Genomic DNA, 23542 nt, shown 5'->3' with positions numbered 1-23542 from the left:
ATATCTGATGTTTTCTTCTTTTTCGTTCCGTCTATGTTTGCTAGGCTGGCTGGTGGGGTGGTGGGGTGTTCTGGTGTCTGGGTACGAGTGGTTGGATGACGCAAGTTGGGGGGACAGTGGTTCGTTGCGTCCCTTGGAATGTGCGTGGCCTGAACGATAGGCGCAAGGTGCGGCTCATGTCTGCATATGTTAAGCGCCAGAATGTGGATATCTGCATGCTGCAAGAAACTCACTTGGTGGTGGACACGATGCATCGCTTGAAGGCGGGATGGATTGGGGAATGTCACGGGCGGTATATTCGAGCTATGCCAGGGGAGTGGCAATCCTGCTGCGCAAGGGACTGCAATGGCGCACGCAGCGAACTATAATTGATCCTAATGGACGGTATGTGCTGATGAACGGTGTGCTGTTGGACAGGCCTTGTCGACTTGTGGCTGTTTATGGTCCTAACACGGACGATCCGGATTTCTTCGGTGAGGTCTGGCGGATGGTGGAGTCGCTGGGAGGAGGTGCTGTGATTTGGGGGGGGGGTGACTTTAATGTTGTCTTAGATCCGGAGCAGGACAGGGAGAGTTCTGCCAGGATGCAGCATGTAGCAGCGGCTCGAGCTCTGGCCGCGATTATGGAGGATGGTGCACTGGAAAGTATCTGGCGGATGAAGCAGGGAGACGCGAGAGAGGGTACGTGTGCCAACTATGTGCACAGCAGTTGGTCCCGCATTGACCGCTGACTGGGCTCGCGGGATGTGGCGATGTGGACGAGATCGGTGGAGCACATGGCACGCACGCTGTCGGACCACCCTCCGGTTAAGTTGGAGCTGGCGGTGCCAGGCGGTCCGGGACGTGCTTTTGTGTGGCGCTTGCCTCAGGGGGCTTTAAGGGATGGGGCATTCCGGGAGGAGATTCGTCTGGATATTGTTCTTTATTTTGAGGAGAATAGTGGCTTTGTGAGTTCGGCAGGAGTTCTGTGGGAGGCCTTTAAGGTGGTCATCCAGGGGAGCTGCATTTCGAAGCAGCATGGCGTGCAACGGGGGTTGCGTCGGGATGTGGCGCAGTTGGAGACGCGGATAGCTGACCTGGAAGCTCGGTTGGTGGAGGACTGGTCTGGGGATACACTGGCGGATCTTCGGCGTATGGTTTCCTTGTATGAAGAGGCTCCGTAGATGGAAATCTGCTTTCTGGGAAGGTTTGCCAGGGCGAGGCGCTACGGAGAGGGAGAGAGGGCTGGACGTACGCTGGCTAATTTACTACGCAAGCCCTGGGCCAGCAGCTATGTTACTGAAATAGACAACTCGGAGGATGAGCGTGTGATCGGGACAGATGGAGTCATGGAAGTGTTCACTAAGTTTTTTTCAGACTTGTACTCTGCACCCGAATCGCTGCAAGCCGGGGTTATACAGGCTTATTTCTCTGAGATTAGCTTACTTTGGTTCGAGGCGGCCCATAGGGCTTATTTGGATGCACCTTTCACGCTGGAGGAGGTTAAGGCTGCGATTCGGGCCCTGCCCGGTGACAGTCCCCTGGCCTTGATGGCTTGACCCCAGCGTTTTATAAGGAATAAGCGATATACTTGCGCCTCATTTGCTGGAGGTATACGAAGAGGCAGTGGAGAATGGAATTTTGCCTGCCTCCTTATGAGAGGCAATGATCGTAACGATCCTTAAGCCAGGCAAGGACGCCCTAAGCTGTGACTCCTACCGCCCGCTTTCGATGATTAATGTCGATAATAAGATCTTGGCCAAGATGATTGCAGCGCGTCTGCAGCCGCTGATGACGAGGCTGGTGCTTCCTGATCAGTCTGAGTTTGTCCCAGGGCGGTCTACGGCGCATTAATTTGCGGACGTTTTTTGCGGGCTGCAGGCTCGATTAATGCTGATGATGATGCTGCAGCAGTGTTTTTGGATGCCACGAAGGCCTTTGATTAGTTGGTGTGGGAGTATCTGTTTGCACTCTTGGGAAGGGTGGGTCTGAGCCTGTGCTTTGTGGGCTGGATTCTCTTATTGTACACAGAGCCAGTTGCTCGACTTCGTCTGAACGGAGGCATTTCCGCCACCTTTCGGGTGGTCCGGGGGAAATGGCAGGGGTGCCCGTTGTTGCCGCTGCTTTGTGCAATAGCGATGGAGCCACTAGCGGCCTTTATGCGTCAACACTACAGCAACAGGGGACTACAGCTCCGGCAGTGGCTCATCTTGGTTTCCATGTACGCTGATGATATTGCATTGTATGTGCGAGAGCCCGGTAAAAATCAGGATGGCTTGCTTGATGAAGTTGTATGGTTCTGAGAATTTTCGGGTATAATAATTAACTGGTCTAAATCTGTGGTGCTGCCTCTTTCGCCGGGGACGGCAGGTTTCCTGTCCCGGTATCCTATTACGTGGGCAGGTGGCCCTGTGAGGTACTTGGTGGTCTGGCTGAGCGGTGAATTTGAGACACTTTGGACTGCTAATTATGGTACTACCATGTCCTGGCTGGAGGATAGGACTGAGTTGTGGCGTGCCTTACCACGGTCGTTAATGGGACGAATTGCCATTGCCAAAATGATAGTGCTACCCAAATTCTTATATCTGTTTGTAAATCTCCCTCTGGTCCTCACGGAGTATTTTTTGAAGTGTCTCCGCTCGGCCATGATTCGCCTGGTTTGGGCGGGTCGTCAGCCTAGAATCACATGGGAGAGGCTGACGCTCCCGTTTGAGCTGGGTGGGCTTGCCGCCCCGGACATGGAGCTTTACTATTACTGCGCACAGGCCCATTTTGCGTATTATTGGATCCACCCTGTTTGATACATGCCGCATCTCGCCCCTGAGAATGACGCAGTTTGGCCAGACAACCTGATCCGAGTGTTTGGGGGCCTGTCTCAGCCAAGACCCCGAATGGTGGATACTGTGGCGTGCACTGCCTGGGCATGGCGGGCACCTTTGAAGCGTTCCGGTTTGCGTGAGCTGTTTGCGCCATCGATGAAGGTGGCTGCTGTGGCAGATGAGCGGCTGTTCCGTGACTCGCAGTTGCGGGCCTATCTTCGAGACTCAGACTTGTCTCTTTTGGAGTACTGGTTTGTGGATGGGTGGCTGATCTCCCTGGAGGCGGCGCTGCGAGACGGCTCCGGGGGCGCGCTGCACCGGCTATATGTGCTGCGTGTGTGTGCGATGCTCCGGCGCGATACTCTAGCCTTCCGGCGTCTCCAGTGACGTGTCTCGCACTGGAGGTTGTATGGAGTGCGCAGACGCCGAGGAAGGTTGTCACCAAACTGTATGGCTGCTTGCAGGAACAAAGGGGTGGGCTTGCACTGTCCGCTAAGGTGAGGTGGGAGGCGGATACAGGTGTGACAATTTCAGATGAGACATGGAGGAAGTGCTGTGCGCATATGAGGGCGCTATCGCCAAACTGCAGGCTGCAGCTAATTCATTTTAAGTTTCTGCAGCGACTTTACTATACTCCTCGAGGCCTGTGCGCTATGGGGCTGCGGGCGGATGCTTCTTGTGAACGATGTCACGCAGCGGATGCTGACTTTTTTCACCTGGCATGGCAATGTGAAGCAGTGCATGATTTCTGGCTGGAGCTTACACATGTGATTGGGAAGATGACTGGACTTGAGCTGGCTCCCTCCCCTGTGATACTGCTGTTGGGCAGCATGGATGCGGTTCCACTGGCTCAGAGGAAACTGGTGTGCATGTTGCTGCTTTTGGCGAAGCGCAGGGTTGCGATTTGCTGGGGACGTTGTCGGCCTCCTTGGGTCGCTGACTGGTTGCGTGATGCTGCTTTTTGCCAAGAACAGCTGGAGACCTATTGGGAGCTGGCGCCAGAGACCTCTAGGCTGCGAGATATTTGGGCACCTCTGCGTGCCTATTTGGAGACGGCTTATTGAAGAGGTGCGCTAGACTCAATAGCCACGCATTGTGGGAATGGTTTGTGTTGCCCTGCCTGTGAAAAGATGAGAGCTGTGGATGTTTGTCGGTGCTGGCCTGTCCGTTCCAGCCACCTTGCTATATTTCTGTTTGTTGAATTTGTTCTTTGCTCCCCGAACGCCAACAGTTTTTGTTGAGACCCCTAAACTTATATTGCTACGGTTCATCTGTTGATAGGAATGCTGAATTTTGGTATACTTGAGTTGGGGCCCTTTGGTGCTGATGATGTAATGAAAGAGGGGATTGTTCTTATTGCTGTATTCTCAAAATGATAAATACATAAATAAATAAATAAATAAATAAATAAATAAATAAATAAATAAATAAATTAAAAAAGGTTCAAGATAGTCCTGCATTCATATCTGGGCATTTCTTTGTGAGCCTTAAAATAAGTTAATTAAACGTCTTTGTTCTTTTGAGACATGCATACTCACTTGATTGCCAGCCTGTGTGTTAATAAATGGAATTTCTTGGACTTTGTGGGTTGTCTGTTGTAAGATTCAGAGCTTAGCCAGTCCTCATTGCAGAAAATGACCATTTGTCAATTATTTTTTGCCACTCTCCCTGATAATTGGTAACTTTCATCACAACAAGAGTTGGTAGTAAAGTAATTTTATGTGACACAGAAGGGAGGTTTCTGCTGAGCTAGATGGTTGCTGGCTTCCTCTTCCCCTTGAAGGTCTCCTCTGATGGAACCACGGCTTCTGATGTTGTTGGGGCTCAGAAGTTTGCAGCCAGTAAGAATCCTAAATGTATTGGCGATTTAAGTGTTTTTTCAAAATGCCAGCAAAGAGCTCTGGAGTACATTTTTTCCACCCTGGCCTGTACATCTTGACCAAGAAAGGTGCATTATCTTTTGCTGCTGGTGTTATAAAACCCAGCGACCATGGAGGTCACACCTCTCTGATATTGTGGCAATAGCTACTGGATGAATGGTCAGTTACATCTGCTGAGTTTCTAGTGACCTGATTCAATACCAGTAGTCCATCACTGAAACCTTCTACCAAGTCTTGCCAACTGTCAATGATGAGGTCATCCAAGGTCTTCTGTATTTTTTCATACATGGAACAGTCACAATTGTTAAGGAAGGCAGCGGAGGTAGATGAATTCATGGAAGGATTAGCCTTCCCACATATCCTATCAACTGTATCTGTTTGTGGCTCTACTTAACTAAAGATACAAAAGCAATGTAGTATTTTCTTACCAATGAGACAATATCAAAATCAGGTGTCAGATCTGACCTAAAAGAAACAGTTTTTGTTCTGGAGCTTTGTATTTTGTTTTAAAAAGAGGTGGGGGAAAGGTCCTCAGTAATATTCAAAACATTTCATCATAGAATTTATGCCAGAACTCAATCAGGGTCTTGAATGAAACACTTAAAATATTACCTGTGACCCTGGGATGGGGGATGTTGAATCATCAGTTTAGTATCATAGTACCTCTTGCCACTACCTTGTGAAAGATTGGTTATATCATCCACAGTTAATGATCTGGACCAGAAAGCTTGCACATGAAACAGTAGAGTATAACCTTCATGATGACTGAAAGTAGTGGCCCTTCTCATAGCCCAGGGTCTCTGCAGATACTTCTAACTTGTGGTGGGATAGACCAAGAGGAGCCAATCCGCTTTTCGACAATTCATTTCCTGTTGTTAAATGCTTTATCTAAGATATTGTAAATGACCATTCCTATGATTTTGGTTTCATGAAATGGTAAATAATCATCTCAGAAAGTGTTGAGGTGAAGAAAGCAGCCTTGTTAGCTTCTTGTTGACTAAGAACCATCATCAATTGGCTCTGTGTTTGCTCTGGAAATGGCGGTACCTCATAAGTGAATTCCTTTCCTATCCTTCAATGTCCTGTTGGTCAGTTTTTCAAATGCTGGTCACTCTTGAAAAGTGCAGTTCTCAGAAAATCAACGGATACACAAGGAATTTTAATCTGATTGATTCTTGCTACACTGAGGGCACATCATAAATAAGGAAGTCTCAATACCTGCTGTGGTGGAAAATACAGTAAAAAATAGAAAAAGTATTCTCACAAAATATACCTGTGGGTAAAAGATCAACTCCAAAAAATGTCAAATGGTATGAAAGGTTCTGAAACTCAGATGAAAACTGGTCAACTGTGAAGAAAAATCAGAGAGCGTAGTGTTTAAGTGTTAGAAATTGGATTTGGCAGAGGTAGGCACCCTGTCAAAGTAGAGACCACAATCCTAGTCAGGTAAATCACAACACATCTCTTTGCAAAGCCCTTCAGCTGGGTAACTATGTATTCCTCCACCGTAGCCAGGTCAACCTTCCCAGCTCCACATGTGGACCACCCAGAGACATGATGTATAGGATGGATTAAAAGTGCAAAGCAGGGAAAACATCAGGAAAAAAAATGAAATGGTCTTTTAAATGTGGGTAGGTAGTGTACAGGTAGCTATTGTATGGCACTGCAAAACACAAGTCCTATCCTCACCGCTGATCACCTATATTAGAAATTGGATCTCTAGTTGGAAGAGCTATGCACCCTGTCCAAGTAGGGACCACAATCCTAGTCAGGGTTTGTCACACACAATCCAAATTACCCTTTGCTCACCCTCTGGTAGCCTGGCACAGAGGAGGCAGGCTTAACTTAGAAGGCAATGTGTAAAGTATTTGGCCAATATCTCATACAGTAACACAGTGAAAACACCACAAAAAGTACTCCACACCAGTTTAGGAAAATAGATATTTATCTGAAAAAAATAAGGCCAAAAGGACAAAAATCCAATATGCACAAGTCAGGATATTAAATTTTAAAGGTTTAAATGAGTCACAATCCTTAAGAATGAGTGGTTGTATCCTTGTAACTCACAGTACCAGGGAAGCGTCAAAAATAAGGACGCACGGGGCCTCAGAGGAGGAGATATGTTAAGGCGCTGCATCTGATTTTCCAGCACGGCATAGATAATGCGTGGTTTCTTTCCACGCTGCAAGGTGATGCATCGATTTCCAGGAGCGCAGCCTTGCTTCCTCACTGCGATGTAGGAATATTTTGACGCCCAGGAACGATGTGTTTCAAATCCTGGAAGCACTAGTAAGAAGGAGCAGGCACTGCGTCAATACAGTAGGCAATGTGGCAATTTTTCTGCTGCCAGGCAGGTGCTGCAGCAATTTCTGCAGGCGTTGCATTGATTTTCCAGCTCCCAGGGATTTTCTTCTCTTTGGTGAAGTCTTTGTGGTCCTGAGACTTCAGAACAGGAGACAAGTGCAATTGAAGCCCCTGGAGAGCCATTGTGGAGGAAGGCAGAGTTCTTCCAGAAGGGTCAGGGGCCAGCAGGCAGCAGACCAGCAGCAGGAGAGCAATCCTTTTCAGCAAAGCAGTCCAGGTGAGTTCTTTAGGCAGCCGGGCAGTCCCTCTGATAGCGCCCAGTTGCAGGTCCACTGGTGTCTGATTTGGTGGGATCAGAGGCCCAGTATGTATACGCAAAAGTGCCTTTGAAGTGGGGGAAACTTCAAAGAGTGGTTTTGAAGTGCACAATTTCCCCTTTCAGCCCGTCCTCCACCTGCAGAGGGGTCCTGTGGAGGGGTTATCAGTCCTTTGTAAGATGGCAGGCCACTGGCCTTTTAAGTGTAAATGAGAGCCCCTCCACTCTTCCTGCCCAGGGAAATCCATCTGTATGCAGATTAATGCAGATGCAGCCGAGTATCCTGTGTTTATGGCTGTCTGGGTGGAATGCACAAGGGGAGCTGTCAACCAGCACAGGCCAGATGTGGATTGGAGACAGGCTATAAGGTGCTCTTGGCAGTAAGTGCAGGCAAATGCCTACTTTCTAAAAGTGGCATTTCTGAAATAGTAATGGTAAATCCAACTTCACCAGTGAGTAGGGTTTCTAACTACCATTCCATCCATACCAAATATGACAAGTCTTCTCCACTCAGATCAGAATTTACCACTTAAAAGTATATAACGGGGGGCGTGGTCAAGATGGCGGAGCGCTAGGACGTTCCTGTTTGCGCTCTGCCGCCTCGGCCCGAAAAAGCGACCTGTGGCCAGTCTGGGGAGGCCTGGAGGCTTTCCCCGCATCCCGCGGATCCCCCCGGGTGTTCTGGATGCGGCGGCACCGGTCGGAGCCAGGTTGCGCCGCTCCCGCAGGTGGAGCGGGCTCGGCCCAGTAGTTGGGGTGCAGCCGCCGCAGGATGGGCCTTCCCCTTGGCGCCCCTTGCGGCCAGGGCGCCGGGGATTGAGGGCTGAGGGGCCTTCCTGGGGCCCCCTGATAATTGGCGAGAGCCGCGGGGCCCGGCGCCTGGTGGTTGAGGCGCCTGAGGAGTGAGTGGTGCTCCTGGGTGCCCTCCTGAATTGGCGGTGACTGGCGGAGCTTCCTTGCCCGGGCACCTTGGAGCGAGGTCGGTGAGGCGCAGGGCCCTGGTGGATAGCGGGGACCCGGTTACCTGGCTTCCGGGTGGCACAACCCAGTACTTGAATCTTTAACTAGCCTGGCTTGCAGTCCTGCGAGTGGGTTAAAGGAGCGGACCGTTGTACATGGTGGCGGCTTGGAGCTGTGCCCTGGCGCGGTTCCGGAAAGAGCGGTGCACGCCGACCGGCCTTGGAAAAGTGATCTTGGAGGTCTCACGGAGCTGAGCTGGTGAGGTGAGATCAGGCCGGCGCGCCATGGCGACATCGAAGTCCAAACGCGAGCGCTCAGTGAGGGATATGTTGGCAGGGGCGCGCTCTGCACCTGGGTCTACTATGGAGGACTTACCTGAGACGAGGGACTTGGAAAGTCGAGTTGAGACGGAGCCAGAGGAGAGTTCTTCCGTGACAAAGGGCTTTCTGACCTCCCTTTTTGAGTCGCTCCGGGCCGATATCCAAGAGCTACGTAGGGACATCTCACGGGAGGTGAAGGAGATAAGAGGAGAGGTTACCTCCTTACGTGAATGTGTATCGCAGCTAGAGGACAGTGAGATCCCTTGCGGCGAAGAGGTCGCGGGCCTGCAACAGGAGGTAGTTCGCCTCCGAGAGCAACAGGACCTTCTTCAGATGGCAGTTGAGGACTTGGAAAATCGCTCGAGGAGACAAAATATTCATATATGAGGGGCCCCGGTGGGCATGGAAAAAGGGGACATTGGGGGCTATGTGGTGGATTTGTTTCGCTCCCTGCTTGGCACAGAAGAGACACAGGAGGTAGTCTTGGACCGGGTGCATCGAGCTGGGCGCGCTGGGGCCCCTGGAGACCGCCCCCCAGACATTTTAGCCTGTCTCCACAATTTTGTCCTCAAAGAAAAGATTTTACGGCGGGCCCGCAACCTCCAGTCTGTCCTCTTTCGAGGGCATGAACTTCAGCTCTTTCATGATCTATCTGTGCGGACTTTGCAGAGACGGAGAGAGTTTAGGCCGATCACGGATCACCTGAGGGCACACAATGTGTCCTACTCTTGGGGCCATCCGTTCCGCCTGGTCTTCCGCTGGGAGGATCAGCTTCGGCAGGTGAAATCGGTTACAGAGGCTGGCCGCGTCCTGGGCCTTGAGGACACAGGCCGGGAGGCGAGTGAGGGGGTGGCTCTATCGGCGGGGGGCCCTCCTCGGTGGCGGAAAAAGAGAAGAAAAGGAAGTTGCAACGCCCGACGGCCTTGGAGCTGAGCTCGGAGAGAGAAGCCGCTTTGAACAGCGTGGCAGCCGGCACTTCGGCCTAGTCTGGGCACCCGGGATTACTGCAGGCCACAGTCGTAATAATATGTTGATTGTTGCAGAGGGTCGGGCGGTGGGGGCAATGGATCGAGTTACTGACATGGCGGAACATACTGCCCCGTGGAGATTTTACCTCGCGAGGATGAGCGATCGAGGACTTCTGTGTCATATGCACCTGTTGTGCTTTTTGTTTTTTTCTTGTTGGTTTTCCCCGTGATGTTGGTCTTTTGAGATGGCATCCTCAGGCCTGCTTGCACTAGGCGGTCTAGATAATACTGTGGGTGGTAGTCTTAGGTTGTGCTTTTGTCTCCCCTGCTTGGTTTCTTCAGTATAGGCTATAACCATCAAATGTATAAGCTTAAATGTTAGGAGGCTAAATAACCCTACTAAGAGGCTAGCCATCCTCTCAGCTTTAGAGAGATCCGGAAGTCATGTATGTCTTCTGCAAGAGACCCACCTTGTCCTTAAAGATCCAAGTGGTTTCCCAGGCAGTTCTGGTCCTCCCTGCCGTCAAAGCATGCAGGGGTGGCGATACTTTTATCACGCACATTCCCGGGGGAATTCATATCCAAATTGCATGAGGTCCCGGGGAGGCTCTTGGCCTTGCGGATCCGATTGGGGGCTTTCACTCTCACGCTCACTTCCCTTTATGCACCCAATTCCCAACAGGAAGCCTTCTTGAGACAGTCTCTGACTCCGATTCTGCAGTCCCCTGATGGTGCTGGATTGCTGGGGGGTGATTTTAATTTGGTGATGGATGGGGACCTGGATCGCTCAGGTCAACGGTATGGTCAGACTGGGTCCTTGTCGGATTCTGGGCGGCAGTGGCTTCATGAGTGTGGTCTGGTGGATGTGTGGAGGAGCGCGCACCCTACGTTGAGGGACTATTCCTTCTACTCACCTGCAACCAAACCATATGCTAGATTAGACCTGTTTCTGGCATCCCAGGAGCTTCTCCCCAGAATTAGAGACCCGGCGATCGAGCCGCGGGCCTTGTCGGATCATGCTCCGGTAACAGTTGAGATTCATCCGGACATGGAGAGGGTTAGTCCATCGGGATGGCGATTTAGAGACTCGATGCTTCAGAACGGCGCAACGGTAGAGGCGATTCGATGGGCAATAATAGATTACCTTAGCTTTAACGACAACGGGACAACAAGCATTGCAACACTGTGGGAGGCACTGAAGGTTGTCTTGAGGGGTGAGGTGATGTCGCTTTCTTCTAGGGATAATAAGGCGAGGATTCGGCTCCGGGGGGACTTGGAGCAGCGAGTGAGGGCGTTAGAGTGCTCACATAAACGCACCGGTGCTCCTAGAATATGGCGAGAGCTCGAGAAGGTCCGGAAGCAACTGAGGAGGTTGGACTGGGACAGGGCAGAGTATGCGGTAGTCCGACTCAAACAAAAGTATTATGTAGGAAGCAATAAGTGCAGCAAGCTACTGGCGCATAGGTTGAAAGCACAGCGCGCAGCGTCACTGATAAAAATGGTACGATTCCCTTCTGGGGCGGAGGCACGTACGAGCGACCAAATAGCGCAGGCTTTTGCGGAATTCTATCGAAGTCTGTATATGGCCGAGAAGCCCGGTGACTTAGCCCCAGAATCCTTCTTAGAGGACATAGCAATCACACCTATGTCGGTGACAGACTCAGCCTCGTTAGACCAACCTATAAGGGCTGAGGAGGTTATATCTGCAATTGCTCGCTTGCAGACCGGGAAGACACCTGGCCCGACGGTTTTTCTGCGCTTTTTTATAAATCCTTCTGTGCTGAACTCGTTCCCGTTCTTGTGCGACTTTTTAACTCTTTTCTTCAAACGGGTGTGCTTTCGCCTAGTATGTTAGACGCTACTATCGTTGTTATCCCGAAACCGGGGAAGGATCCAGAGGAATGCGCCTCGTATAGGCCAATCTCCCTCCTGAATATCGATGCCAAACTGTTTACTGGCATTTTGGCACACCGTCTCAACTATTATATGCCGGGGCTTGTGGACCCCGACCAGTCGGGATTTATACTTCATAGACAGTGCAGCGATAATACCAAGCGATTGCTCCATCTCTTGGATAAAACTGAACGTTCCCATAGGGCGGCGCTCTTCCTGTCTATTGACGCTGATAAAGCCTTTGATAGGGTTCACTGGCCATACCTGTTCAGGGTGCTCGAATGCTTTGGACTGGGTTCAGGTTTTATAACATGGATTCGATGCATTTCTCAAGAGCCACGGGCAGCGGTCCGGGTTAATGGGACGCTCTCTTTGCCATTTGTCGTCCAAAGAGGCACCAGGCAAGGGTGTCCTCTTTCGCCCCTCCTGTTTGCGCTTTACATGGAGCCACTGGTGCAGAAGCTCCGGGACAACCCTCAGATCACGGGCATTAGGTTCGGGGGGGATGAGCATCTGATTTCGCTATATGCGGACAACGTCATTTTTACTTTGGCGGAGCCCATGAATTCAATATCGGCACTAATGGGTGTTATTGAGGAATTTGGGAAGGTTTCGGGGTTCCGAATGAACATGCTTAAATCGCAGGCTCTGGGCAAGTTTATCACTGCGGAGCATGAAAGGGACCTGAAGGCCGGTTTCCATTTTACATGGACCTCTTCGGGGCTCCCATATTTGGGGATTGAGCTGGGCACTACGGTCACCAGTACAGTGAAGTTGAACTATTCGAAACTAACGCAAGAGGTGCAGCGCGACTTGGAGTCATGGGGAGGCTTAAACTGTCCTGGCTCGGCAGGGTTGCAGCAGTGAAGATGACCATCCTACCACGTATACTTTATCTGTTCCAGGTGCTCCCGCTGGAACCTCCCCCGCGAACGATAGCGTCCCTCCAAACGGCGGTCTTAAGATTTATTTGGGAAGGGAAGGCGGCGCGGATATCACAGCAGGTTCTGTACTGTCCTAAGAGGGAGGGGGGGGCTGGCAGTCCCCTGCCTCCTTCGATACTTTCAGACAGCACAGTTGCGCTTCCTTTTGGAATGGAGCCGGCCATCTTCGGAGAAGCATTGGTGTTTCATGGATCAAGCAGTGGCGGGCTCTCACATATGGAAGGAACCCTGGCTTAGGCGCCGCCACAGGGTGCAAGGGTTGTATATATCACCGATTACGGAGGTTACAATGAGAGTGTGGGATCGGGTGGCCGGCAGGGCGGGTTTGACGACCTTCCCATCCCCAATGACTCCACTGGGCGCGAACCCTGATTTTGGCCCTGGCTTACAGCCGGAGGCATTGCGTCGGTGGTATGAGAGGGGATGCAAAAGGGTAGGATACTTATTTGATGAGCAGGGGGTAATCCCCTTTGACCAATTGAGGGAGCAATTTGGCCTGACTGAGGCCGATAGGATGATGTACTACCAAATAAGACACTGGGCACTGCTTACGGCCAATAGGATATTAATCGATAGGCCGTTAACCCCATTTGAAAAATGGATTCTAAGGAAAAAGGACGATAAGCGTGTGGTTTCAGAACTCTATGCCCTCCTGTGGCGAGAGACCCGTTCAATCAAAACTAAGGGTCAATTGAGATGGGAGAAGGAGCTTGAGAGGGAGCTATCGGAGGATGAGTGGGAGAGTGTTTTTTTGTAGGGTGCACAACACAGCTTATAACTCAGCAGGCACAGAGACAGCTTATAAAGTAGCCTCCTCCTGGTATTACACCCCTAACAGGATCCATGCTTGGAATCATGACAAATCTAGTCGCTGCTGGAGGGGGTGTGGGGGTGGGGGCACGCTTGTGCACCTCTTATGGCATTGCCCCAAGCTACACAGGTATTGGAAGGATATCATAGACACTGTGGACAGGGCCTTTGACACGCAGATCCCTAGATTTCCTACGTATATTTTGCTTGGTCTCCCCAATCCGCTCACTTTTCCCCTAAGATCTTTGAAGGGTCGGCAGATGGCCTTGGCCTTGAATGCTGCCGTACAGCTTTTGCTATCAGTGTGGGGGACAGAGCAGATCCCGTCAACAGTCTCTTGGCTGCACAAGCTATGGTTTATCCTCGCCATGGAAAAGCTCTCCCTGGCTTCACAGCAAAGGGGTGGGGACTTTAGGGAACTCTGGCAACCGTTTTTACGTATTCTATCTGGGGAGTTTTCAGAGCTGACATGCCCAACCTATCTGAGGGTTCTGAACTTGAATTGATTGGCTGGGATGTCATCTACGAGGTGATGTTAATTCTGGACTAGAACTACATGGTAATAGAGCCGGAGATCGTTTGATTAATGTATGTCCAACTAGCAGTGGGGAAACATAGTTGTGTTAACTGTATAATTCTTTTTCTTTCATTGTTTCGCATGGAATAAGCTAACTATGTACCTGTTCGAAATATTGTAATGTAGTACATATACATGTGCGATGTTCTAAAATTTAAAACTTAATAAACAGATTTGATCTATAAAAGTATATAACGGAACTTCCAATGCTGGCCTCTGAGAGGAGCTGACTTCACAGTAGTGAAAAATGATTTAGGGAGTTTTCCACTCCCTGGACATGTAAAATGTATAAGTACATGTCCTGCCTTTTACCTACATAGCACCCTGCCCTATGGGTTACTTAGGGCCTTCCTTACTTAGTGCATACCTTAGGGGTGACTTATATGTAAGAAAAGGGGAATTTAAGGCTTGGCAAGTAGTTTTAATGCCATGTGGAAGTGTTAGTAAAACCGCACACACAGGCCTTGCAATGGCAGGCCTGAGACATGGTTAAGGGGCTACATATGTGGTGGCACAATCAGTGCTGCAGGCCCACTAGCAGCATTTAAGTTACAGACCCTGGGCACATCTAGTGCACTTTACTAGGGACTTATAAGTAAATTCAATATGCCCACTGAGTATGAGCTGATGTTCCCATGTTTAGGGGAGAGAGCACAAGCACTTTAGCACTGATCAGCAGTGGTAAAGTGCGCAGAGTCCTAAAACAAGCAAAAATGATATCAGCAAAATGGAGGGAGGCAGGCAAGAAGTTGGTGAAAGTTCACCCTAATGCTGTCAGATCTAACATTCAGGATTCAACATCCCAAAGGTGAAAAATGAATTGCCCGTTAATCAAGAGAAAAGAGAAGTCGGTAATAGGAATCAGTTTGGGACCTTAAATGCACGTTGTTATTGTTCTCTCAGCAAGCCTGTGATGTTTATATGACTACTGATATTTATTTGGAGTCTTAGGACAGTTTCAAAGACTGGTGCCTATGCATCAGTTTAATGTTTTCATTTGCTACCTTTGAAAACAAAAGGAATGTGCATCTTTATATAGGTAGATGTATGAAAGAGAACGCTTCCTTTCTTTTTTAAAGTAGTCTGAGATCCTGCACATATAGTAACAGATTCAATGTTCATGAACATTAGTGATGATTCCACCATGGAAACCCTCCAAACAACATATTGAGTTCTCTGGACAAGTTTGCCACATTCAGAACAAGAACATTAAAGCTGGCCTTTAAATCCACCAAGGGTTCCAACGAGCAGAAGGCAAAGCTAAAACAAACAAAGGTCCAAGTCGGCAAAAGAAGAGAAAACAAATTGGTACAACAGACAGGAGGGGCTATCACAAAGTAGCCAATAAGCAAAGAAAGACCTATTTGGTAACACATCAGCAAGACCCGTCCCAAACTAGGAAGTATTTTTTTTTTTACATACAAGCTATTTAACCTGAATATACTTAAGCAGCCCTTGAGCATCCCCATTAGATGAGGCCATTCTAGTATTCTTTGAATCCAAAGTACTAAAATCCACCCCCTTCTATGACAAACCAAGACCATCGCCCCTTTACAACCCCTTTCCCATGGGACATTATTACACCTTGCTGCGATCTGCAATACCCACTTTAAACTCCTAATAAAGGTGGAGGCTTTAAGGCCATCTCTTAACATATATGATTTTTTTTTGCTGGTGGAATAACGCCCTACCTTGTAGATGAAGCAAATATTGTACTGACTCAGAATACATATCGCAAACTGAGATAAATGCCTTACTTCCTAAAGTAGTAGTTATCAGCTCCTTAAAACATGCCATCATCATGCTCTTCCTGAAAAAAACACAACATCCAAAGATCCTAATTAGCTACACCCTTTCAATAAACTCAATCCACTTGAAAGGGATATAATGAGACAGCTGCAAGATTTAATTGACCTGAACCATCTCCTTCACATGCATTAGTCAAGGCATAGGTCTTCCTGAGACATATCGGCCCTCCTGAATATCAAAGAGAAGCTCCTCTGATTCCTGGATAACTATAACTATGAGTGTCATTTTGACCCCGGCGGTAGGTGTTAAAGTGGTGGTAGTACCGCCAACAGGCTGGCGGTACATACAGCCTCATTATGACATTGGCGAGTTGGCTGCAGCCAACCTGCCAATTTACCATTCCTACCGCCATGGCGGTGCAGCCGGCGGACCGGAGATATCAATCTCCAGTCTGGTGGCCGCTATAGTACCATTGGCGGCATTTTGAGCCAGCCTACGGCCATGGTTTTCCATGGCGGTAGGCCCTACCAGTGACAGGGAATTCCTTCCCTGTCACTGGTAGGAGGCTCACCAACCCCCCCAAACACTTCCCAGATGCCCCCCACCCCCACAGTCATGCTCCCCCTTCTGGTCCCCCACATCCCCATACATGCACACACTCACAGACACGCACCACGCATACACCCACTCACTCACACTGGCATACATGCATTCATTCACGCATACATCCATTCATGCTCGCACACATCCGTACACACATTCACACTGACATGCAGACACACATTCACATTCCATTCTTACATGCATTCACACATAGGCATACACACACGCAAACAATACTATACACACAGACGCATTCACGCACACACACACTTTCATGCACACAACCCCCCCACACAAACATAACACCCCTGTCGGTAGCCCAACTTACCTGCATCCAGGTGGTTTTCCGTCAGGGAACGGGATGGGGCGCTGCTACTGCCAGCAGCGCCCACCACCAGAACACCACCAGGCTGTATCATAAGTCATGATACGGCTGGCGGCGGTCTACTGGCGTGGCAGTGCTGGTGGTAGCAGCGCCACCTTACCACCATCTGCCAGTATGGCCACGGACAGATTTCCGCCCTTCTTGTGGCGGAAGTCCGGCTGTGGTCATAATCTGACGAACGGATGGTAGCCGCGGTGACGGTCTTTTGGCGACCGTCACCACGGAGGTAGGCAGTTTATACCGCCAATGTCATAATGTGGGCCTATATGTCCCTGATGACAAACTGATGGCAAGTCTAAGAGTCCAGCTCTGCCCTGCAGTTATCTGTACCTTTTTCTGAAAACACAGAAAGTAGAGAAACATCAACTGTTAGGGAGTCATGTAGAATGCAATGTGGGGTATGCACATCATGCTGGTTATTCAGTGTCTGTATGGCACAGGTAATAGAACAGGAAAATATGTCTTTGTGAAGTATATGATGACAAACAATTCAACTTCTGTTCAGAAAATGAGCTGGAGAAGAACAATAACATAATCACAAGCTCACACCACACATCTCACCAGATGATAGAAAGCCTGCTTTGCATGAATGGAACCAAGGTCGCGCACTTTGGTCCGAGTCGCTGCTTTTCAACTGCCTCACAAACATGATGATTTCTTCGGCAACCTCCCTAATGCTGCACCTTAATGGTATGAAATGTAGGAGTCCTATTCAATACGGTTCTATTTTTCCAATTCTCTAGACAACACCGAAGTCAGTGGCATCAACTCTGAGGTTTTCTGGCTGCAAAGAATATCCACCCTCTCCTTCAAACTGACCATCGGATAGGACAAGAGTCCATCCTGGTGATGCCTCTCTTGGACAGTCAGGGCTACTAAAGAATCCTATTGGCGGGTTACAAAACCAGGCAGACTAAGTGTGTCTGAAACTAGAAAAGCAAAACTGTCTTAAACAAGCTGTGAAAAGGCTCTAAGTGGTTGCAAAAATTATGTTCAGAATTCTCGGGCCCAAAGGTAAGGATTACTGGAGCAGAAAATTATACCTCAACACGAGGTGCCAGGAACTTGTGCTCCTCACTTACACGCTTAATTAACCAATGAACTTTCAAGTAACAAACTTAGAGGCTAGTCCCTGAGAGCCCATGGCCCCAGTCGGAAGCATGCCCTGAATGCAGGTGTGGGGTCAGAACCTAACTACATGCATTTCAGGCGACGCCTGGAAAGTGGCCTATTCAGGTTAATATCCAACTGAAAATCATGATAGATAGCGGTATGAACTCGGTAAGAAACAGAGGGTTCCCCACCTGCATCGGAATGGAGTCTTACTTAGCCTCATCATGTCTGCACATAAAGTTTAACTTTCCAATGCCTTAAAAGTGGCAGAAAGGTGCATGTAAAGCTTTACAAAGCTTCTAAACACCTAAATAAACACGCTTACATGGCAGTCTAGGTTCTGCAGATTAGATACACCTGCAAAAAAGAGCATGCTTTTCCCCAAAGTGATAATAAGGTGAAACAATCTCTCCTGGATTCAAGGTTTCAGACTATTGTCAGTGACAAGAAACTCTTTCAAAAATATGGGTGAAGAATTTTCATTTCATTTCAGAAAAAAACAGTTTACTCACATTTGGGACTGCTGATGCTTCTGCTTTGGTCAGAGTCATCTATACAGTAGGTTTCTTGCTCTTCTTTAATGTGTAACGAATCAGGATGCTTAGTTGCTGGAAACCCTGTAAGAAAAATAGATTTCTTACTGTGTATAGTGGTTATAGGAAGAAAATGCAAAATGTGCCAACACTAACATATTCTCCTGCCTGAAGTGCTTCATCAGGCAATGCCTAACAGGTCACCTTTGCTTTTTTACATGTTTGTATTTATTTAAGTTCATAAAGCATTTTCTGATTAAAGCAGAAGTTGACTTTCATTACTCCACAACATGAAGCAATAATGTAATTACAGAGAACAGGCTTGATTCAATTTACTTTCAGCCAACTAAGAGATTTGATAAAGTGCCAAGAAACGGCTATTCTTTATTATACGTTAAACTGTAAGCGATAAACAGTTCTGCAAACTTTCTGAATGTTGGAATTGGCCCTCTCTGCAGGGCCATTCCCAAACTTTATGCCTTCACCCTGCTGTTTTCTGAATCCATTTTTGTTCACTTTTAGGACTCTATGCACTTTACCACTGCTAGCCAGTGCTAAAGTGGTTAAGGTCACGCTCTAAAACATGGTAACATTGGCTTACACCCAAGTGGTACATTTAATTTACTTGTAAGTCCCTAGTAAAGTGGTACTACATGTACCCAGCACCTGTAACGTAAATGATAGTACTGGGCCAGCAGCACTCATTGTGCCACCCACTTAAGTAGCCTTTTAAAAATGTCTCACGCCTGCCGTTGCAGCCTGTGTGTGCAATTTTAAACTGCCATTTTTGACCTGGCAAAATAAACCTTTTTCCAGGACTAAAACTTCCTTTTTAATACATATAGGTCATCCTTAGGGTAGGCCCCAAAAAGCAAGTGTATTAAAAAAGTTGGCCATGTACTTTTAAACTTTATATATCTTAGTAGTGAAAAACTAATTAAAAAATACTGTACGGCCCACCTCTTCCATAACACTGGGTTTATTACATTTAGTAAGTGATAACTATCAATTGGGAGCAAGTAGGGAAGTCAAGTTTGGTCTTTGAAGAATTGTAATTTGAAACCCTCTTTGATGGTAGAGTTGGATTTTAAGCCACAATTCTGAAAATTCCACTTTTAGCGAGTTTGCATTTTCTTATCCCAACCATTTGGTGCCTGAAGTCTATATCCTGGGACATGTGACTAAATGTACATGGAAGTTGGTCTTTGTGTATTACTTCCAGACAGTAAGACAAAGGGTAATAGGTGTGCCAAGATGGGACATCTCTGTCAAAATGAGGGTGAGAGGCTGCTATCTACCATACTTGCTCATCATAAAGACTGTGCCTGAACACACTAACAAAGGGTTTCACACCAGTCTTTTGTGTCGCCAGACAAGCAGGGGCCACGACAGGAAAGAAGGAAATTTCAACCACCTCTGTAGGGGGAGGATACTAGAAGTGTCTCCCACTTTAGAGTGGGCACCAGATATAAGTAGCAGACCTCACACCCCACTCTTCAGATCACTCTGGACCCGAGGACTTTGCCAGGAAAAACGACTGCCCAGCTGTGAAGCCTGTCCTGCTGACCTGATGTAGCACCACCAGGACTGTTCTGCTGCTGTGAGCTTCCCTCCTGAACTCAGCCTGCCTATGTGGTCCCAGGACTCAAAGGAATCTGAAAGAGTCATTTGTATGGCCCCCTGCTCAAGTCAGTGGGGTATGACAGGCTTCTTCAATGTTGACACAACTCCATGCATCTCAATGCAGCACAATGCAGCCCTCCATCAACTTTGACCCAGCGTGACACAGCTTGTCTTTGATGCTCACACATCTCATTGCAAGTCCTCGCAAGCACTGGTGTTTTCTTTGATGCTGACGCAGCCCAACGCCAACATCAGCCCAGCGCACGCATCTTGTCCTCTGCGCAGACACAGAGCATATCTCTGCAAGCTCCACCTGCCTCTTTGATCAGTCAGCAGGACCTAGCATCACAGCTCTTTGTTGATGGTTATCGTCTCCGCTGCTGTGCAACGCATCTCAAAGCCAGACCTCGCATTGCACTCCTCATCAACGGTTCCTTAATGCCGCCCCGCACAGCTAGCATATGGACTTCGCATATTGACACACAGGCCACATGTACTTTTCAGCGGACTGATCTCCTCATTCCTGTATCTCGCCTGTGCTCCATCACGGTCGGCCTGAACTTGTGACTTGGACCTGGTCTACCATGAACAGATAACTGGGGTTGGCGACTTTTGCTTCTTAGTGCTTGATTTCTACAAAACCTTTAAAATTACATGCCTCCTGTTCTACTTATTGGATTTTTGTTGTTTTGGTGTAAAATTATTTATTAACTTTTACCCTATTGTTCTTAATTGGTGTGGGATTTTTCAGGTGTTGTGTTTTCACGTTGTTACTGTTTATGAGCTGCATAAATACCTTACACATTGACTCTAAGTTAAACCTGACTACTTTTGTGAGATGCTACCAGAGGGTTAAGCACAGGTTAATGTGGGGTTTGCTGGTGTTTCACCCTGGCAAGAATTGTGGTCACCCCCACACCCAACCAGTAACCTAATTTCCAACACTGAAAAACAGGTTTCATTAGAAGAGTTATACAACTTTATTCAATCAGATTATTCAAACAGGCAGTATTATTCAGGTAAAGAATAGACACTAGATGTTCCCTGGAATATAAAAATGCATTTGCATTTGTAACTGTCCAGATATGAAACAGGATCAACCACAGTAGAATGCTGCTGGTGGAAAAACGTGCAAAAGATGCAAATTAGTTAATGGAACAAATGGAAGATGACACAGTCTTGATCACTTCCTAATGCCAAGAATGTATTTGTTAATCAAGAATTGCAATTATTTAAATGTAAGAGTTGTCATACTCAATCCCCTTCAATAAAAAATTCAGATTTTGTATACTTACCAGAGGTAAGACTGCCATTGCTGTCTTTTCCTTCAACACAATAAGGGTCCTCTAAACCTTCCGCCAACTCTGAATTAAGGAAAGGAAATCCTATTGTACAAAATAAAAAATAGGGTAGTAAATTATCGAGTTTGAGGTTTGTATACAAAAGATGGAAAAGATCATTGGAGGCAAAGAACGAATGCATAAAGGGATGAAGACAAATCCAAAGGATCCACCAGACAAACTTGTCAGGTGAAATGAATAAACTAATTTGTAACAGTTTCCACAGTACTCCTTATGGTGGTTGGAAAATATACACCCAACAAAATAGGCACTGAGTGCTTATTATTACTTCGGCAGACGGAAAAGCCTGTCCGCCGAAGTCCCGACGGGTAGGTTGCCACCAGTGTGGCAGCCTCCCCAACAGACCCATTATGACTTTCCCGCTGGGTTTCTGCCCACGGGCCCAACGGGAAACAGCCTACAGCATTGTCTCTGGCTCATAATAGAGCCGGCGGCAATGCTGTAGTGCACAGGGTGCATCAGCCTGCATGCCAAGGGCACTCTGCACCCTGTCTCCGCCAGCCTTTTCATGGCAGGGTTACCACCATGAAACTGCTGGCTGAGAAGGGGGTCGTAATCCCCAGTGCAGCGCTGCCCTGGTGGATTAGGACCACATGCACCGCTGGACCATCACCTAGTTGAAATCTGGTGGTGCTGGCAGTCCGACAACGGCGCTACAGCCGCGGTCGTAATATGGAGCTCAGACCGCCACATTAGCAATGGTCCGATCACCACGGCGACCCTTGCAGTCATTAGACTGCCAGGGTCAAAATGAGTCCCTGAATCTCACAAAGAATACAACAAGTTGACCAGTGTTGGCAGGATCTTCATCAAGCTATCCAGGAGAAAAACTCAAGAAGCTTCTGGAAAATTGTTTCCCTATACTGTGGGACAAAGGTTATGACTTCTGTGATTTCTAGACCACCACAGATTTAGGTGCATACATTTCCAAGCTATAGGCAGCAGATGTAATAAAGCATTCTGAAAAATCATTTTTATTTTGGTCTAAAAGCCAGTATTCTAAGAAAATCTCTACCCCAACAAGTTATGACATCATTATTTACATAAAGAGTGCAAGAAACTCGGGGCTATGTTTACAGACATCAAAAAAGGAGTACATTTGTGGCCTCTCTACATTCCCATCGCTATAAAACAGTTTCTATTTCTAATTCACGGGCCGGGAACATTATGATAACACTACAAAAACAAACAGTCCCCTGAATGCTCCCAGTAATTATAGGCAACTTGCTCTCCTGATGTGGTTGGAAAGATCTTTGCAAAGAGTATTTTGGAACACTTGCTGGCTTGGACCACGGAGAAAGATATTATTCCTTGTGATCGTCCCGGCTTCAGACCTAACTTCTTAGTAACTGAGAATAGCACTACAAATTATTATATATGAATATTTAGTTACCAGAAGTCAGATTGTCTTTGCTACTTTTATTATTAAAGGTTTGACATCACTCCTAAAAATGTGTCATGTCCTACAATAAGGTTGACTACTAGATCCTCTTTTGTCTTCTTTAGATCTTCATGATTTGCCAATTCAGTTTGAAAAAATCTGAAGAATTTACTACTGCAATTATGTACTCATACACTGCATATTTTGCATGTATACCTTCCTGACAGGATAAACCCAGTCTGTCAGCCTGGTCCCCTTCACCTCGAAATAGCAGAACCTATGACTGTATGACCAGCATGGTCCAATTTACCTCGAAAACTGTCAACCTCATCTGGGGAGTTTCACAAGGATCTTCACTGAGCTCTGCTCTGTTCAAGGCCTATATGATCCCACTCACCAGCATCATCGTGCCTATGGACTCAACATCATATCCTATGCTGATGACACCCAGCTCATATTCTCCCTCTACAACAAGATGCCAAAAACCCCGAACTATTTCTAATCCTGCATGCCTGAAGTTGCTTGATGGTTGAAAACCAACTGCCTCCAGCTCAACACAGACAAGGCAGTAGTAGTAGTCTTTAGCAAAGACACCTTGCTCTGTGACTCCACCTGGCGGCCTGCTAAACTCTGACCCACATCCCTATGGGTAACCCACACAAAGAACCCCGGAAGAGTAATCAACAACAAAATCACCATGACCGGCCAAGTGAATGCAGTCTCTGTCTCCTGCTTCCACATACTCAAGATGCTCAAGAAGATCTTCAAATGGCTCCCACCAACACTCTCAGTACCACCACCCGAGCTGTAATCACCAGCAGTCTGGACTACTACAATGCACTGTATGCTGAAATCAGTGCTTAACTGACTGGAAGACTCCAGACAATGCTAAACTCAGCGGCCAGACTCACCCTCACCCTTCCACCCTGCATTCACATCACCCCGCACCTCAAAGAGCTCAACTGGTTCCCTGTCCACAAATTAACACATCAAACTTCTCACGCGCACACACAATGCCTTACACA

At 47.8% G+C, this 23542-nt stretch overlaps 1 protein-coding gene across 2 annotated transcripts in view; it reads right to left on the bottom strand.

Moving 5' to 3' along the window:
* The window catches only part of LOC138295851 (zinc finger protein 544-like), a 130532-nt gene that overhangs the window by 13252 nt on the left and 93738 nt on the right, over positions 1 to 23542 (bottom strand). For both annotated transcript variants that reach the window (XM_069234439.1, XM_069234440.1), the window contains exons 7-8: positions 21071 to 21160; positions 18132 to 18236 (exon numbers count right to left, since the gene is read on the bottom strand). In XM_069234439.1, the coding sequence (XP_069090540.1) occupies positions 18132 to 18236; positions 21071 to 21160 (195 nt within the window). The remainder of the gene's footprint in view (positions 1 to 18131; positions 18237 to 21070; positions 21161 to 23542) is intronic.

This window comes from Pleurodeles waltl, chromosome 5 (genome assembly GCF_031143425.1).
Source record: "Pleurodeles waltl isolate 20211129_DDA chromosome 5, aPleWal1.hap1.20221129, whole genome shotgun sequence".
Lineage (NCBI taxonomy): Eukaryota > Metazoa > Chordata > Amphibia > Caudata > Salamandridae > Pleurodeles > Pleurodeles waltl.
The sequence above is the reverse complement of the archived record's forward strand: the minus strand, read 5'-3'. Positions and strand labels throughout refer to the sequence as shown.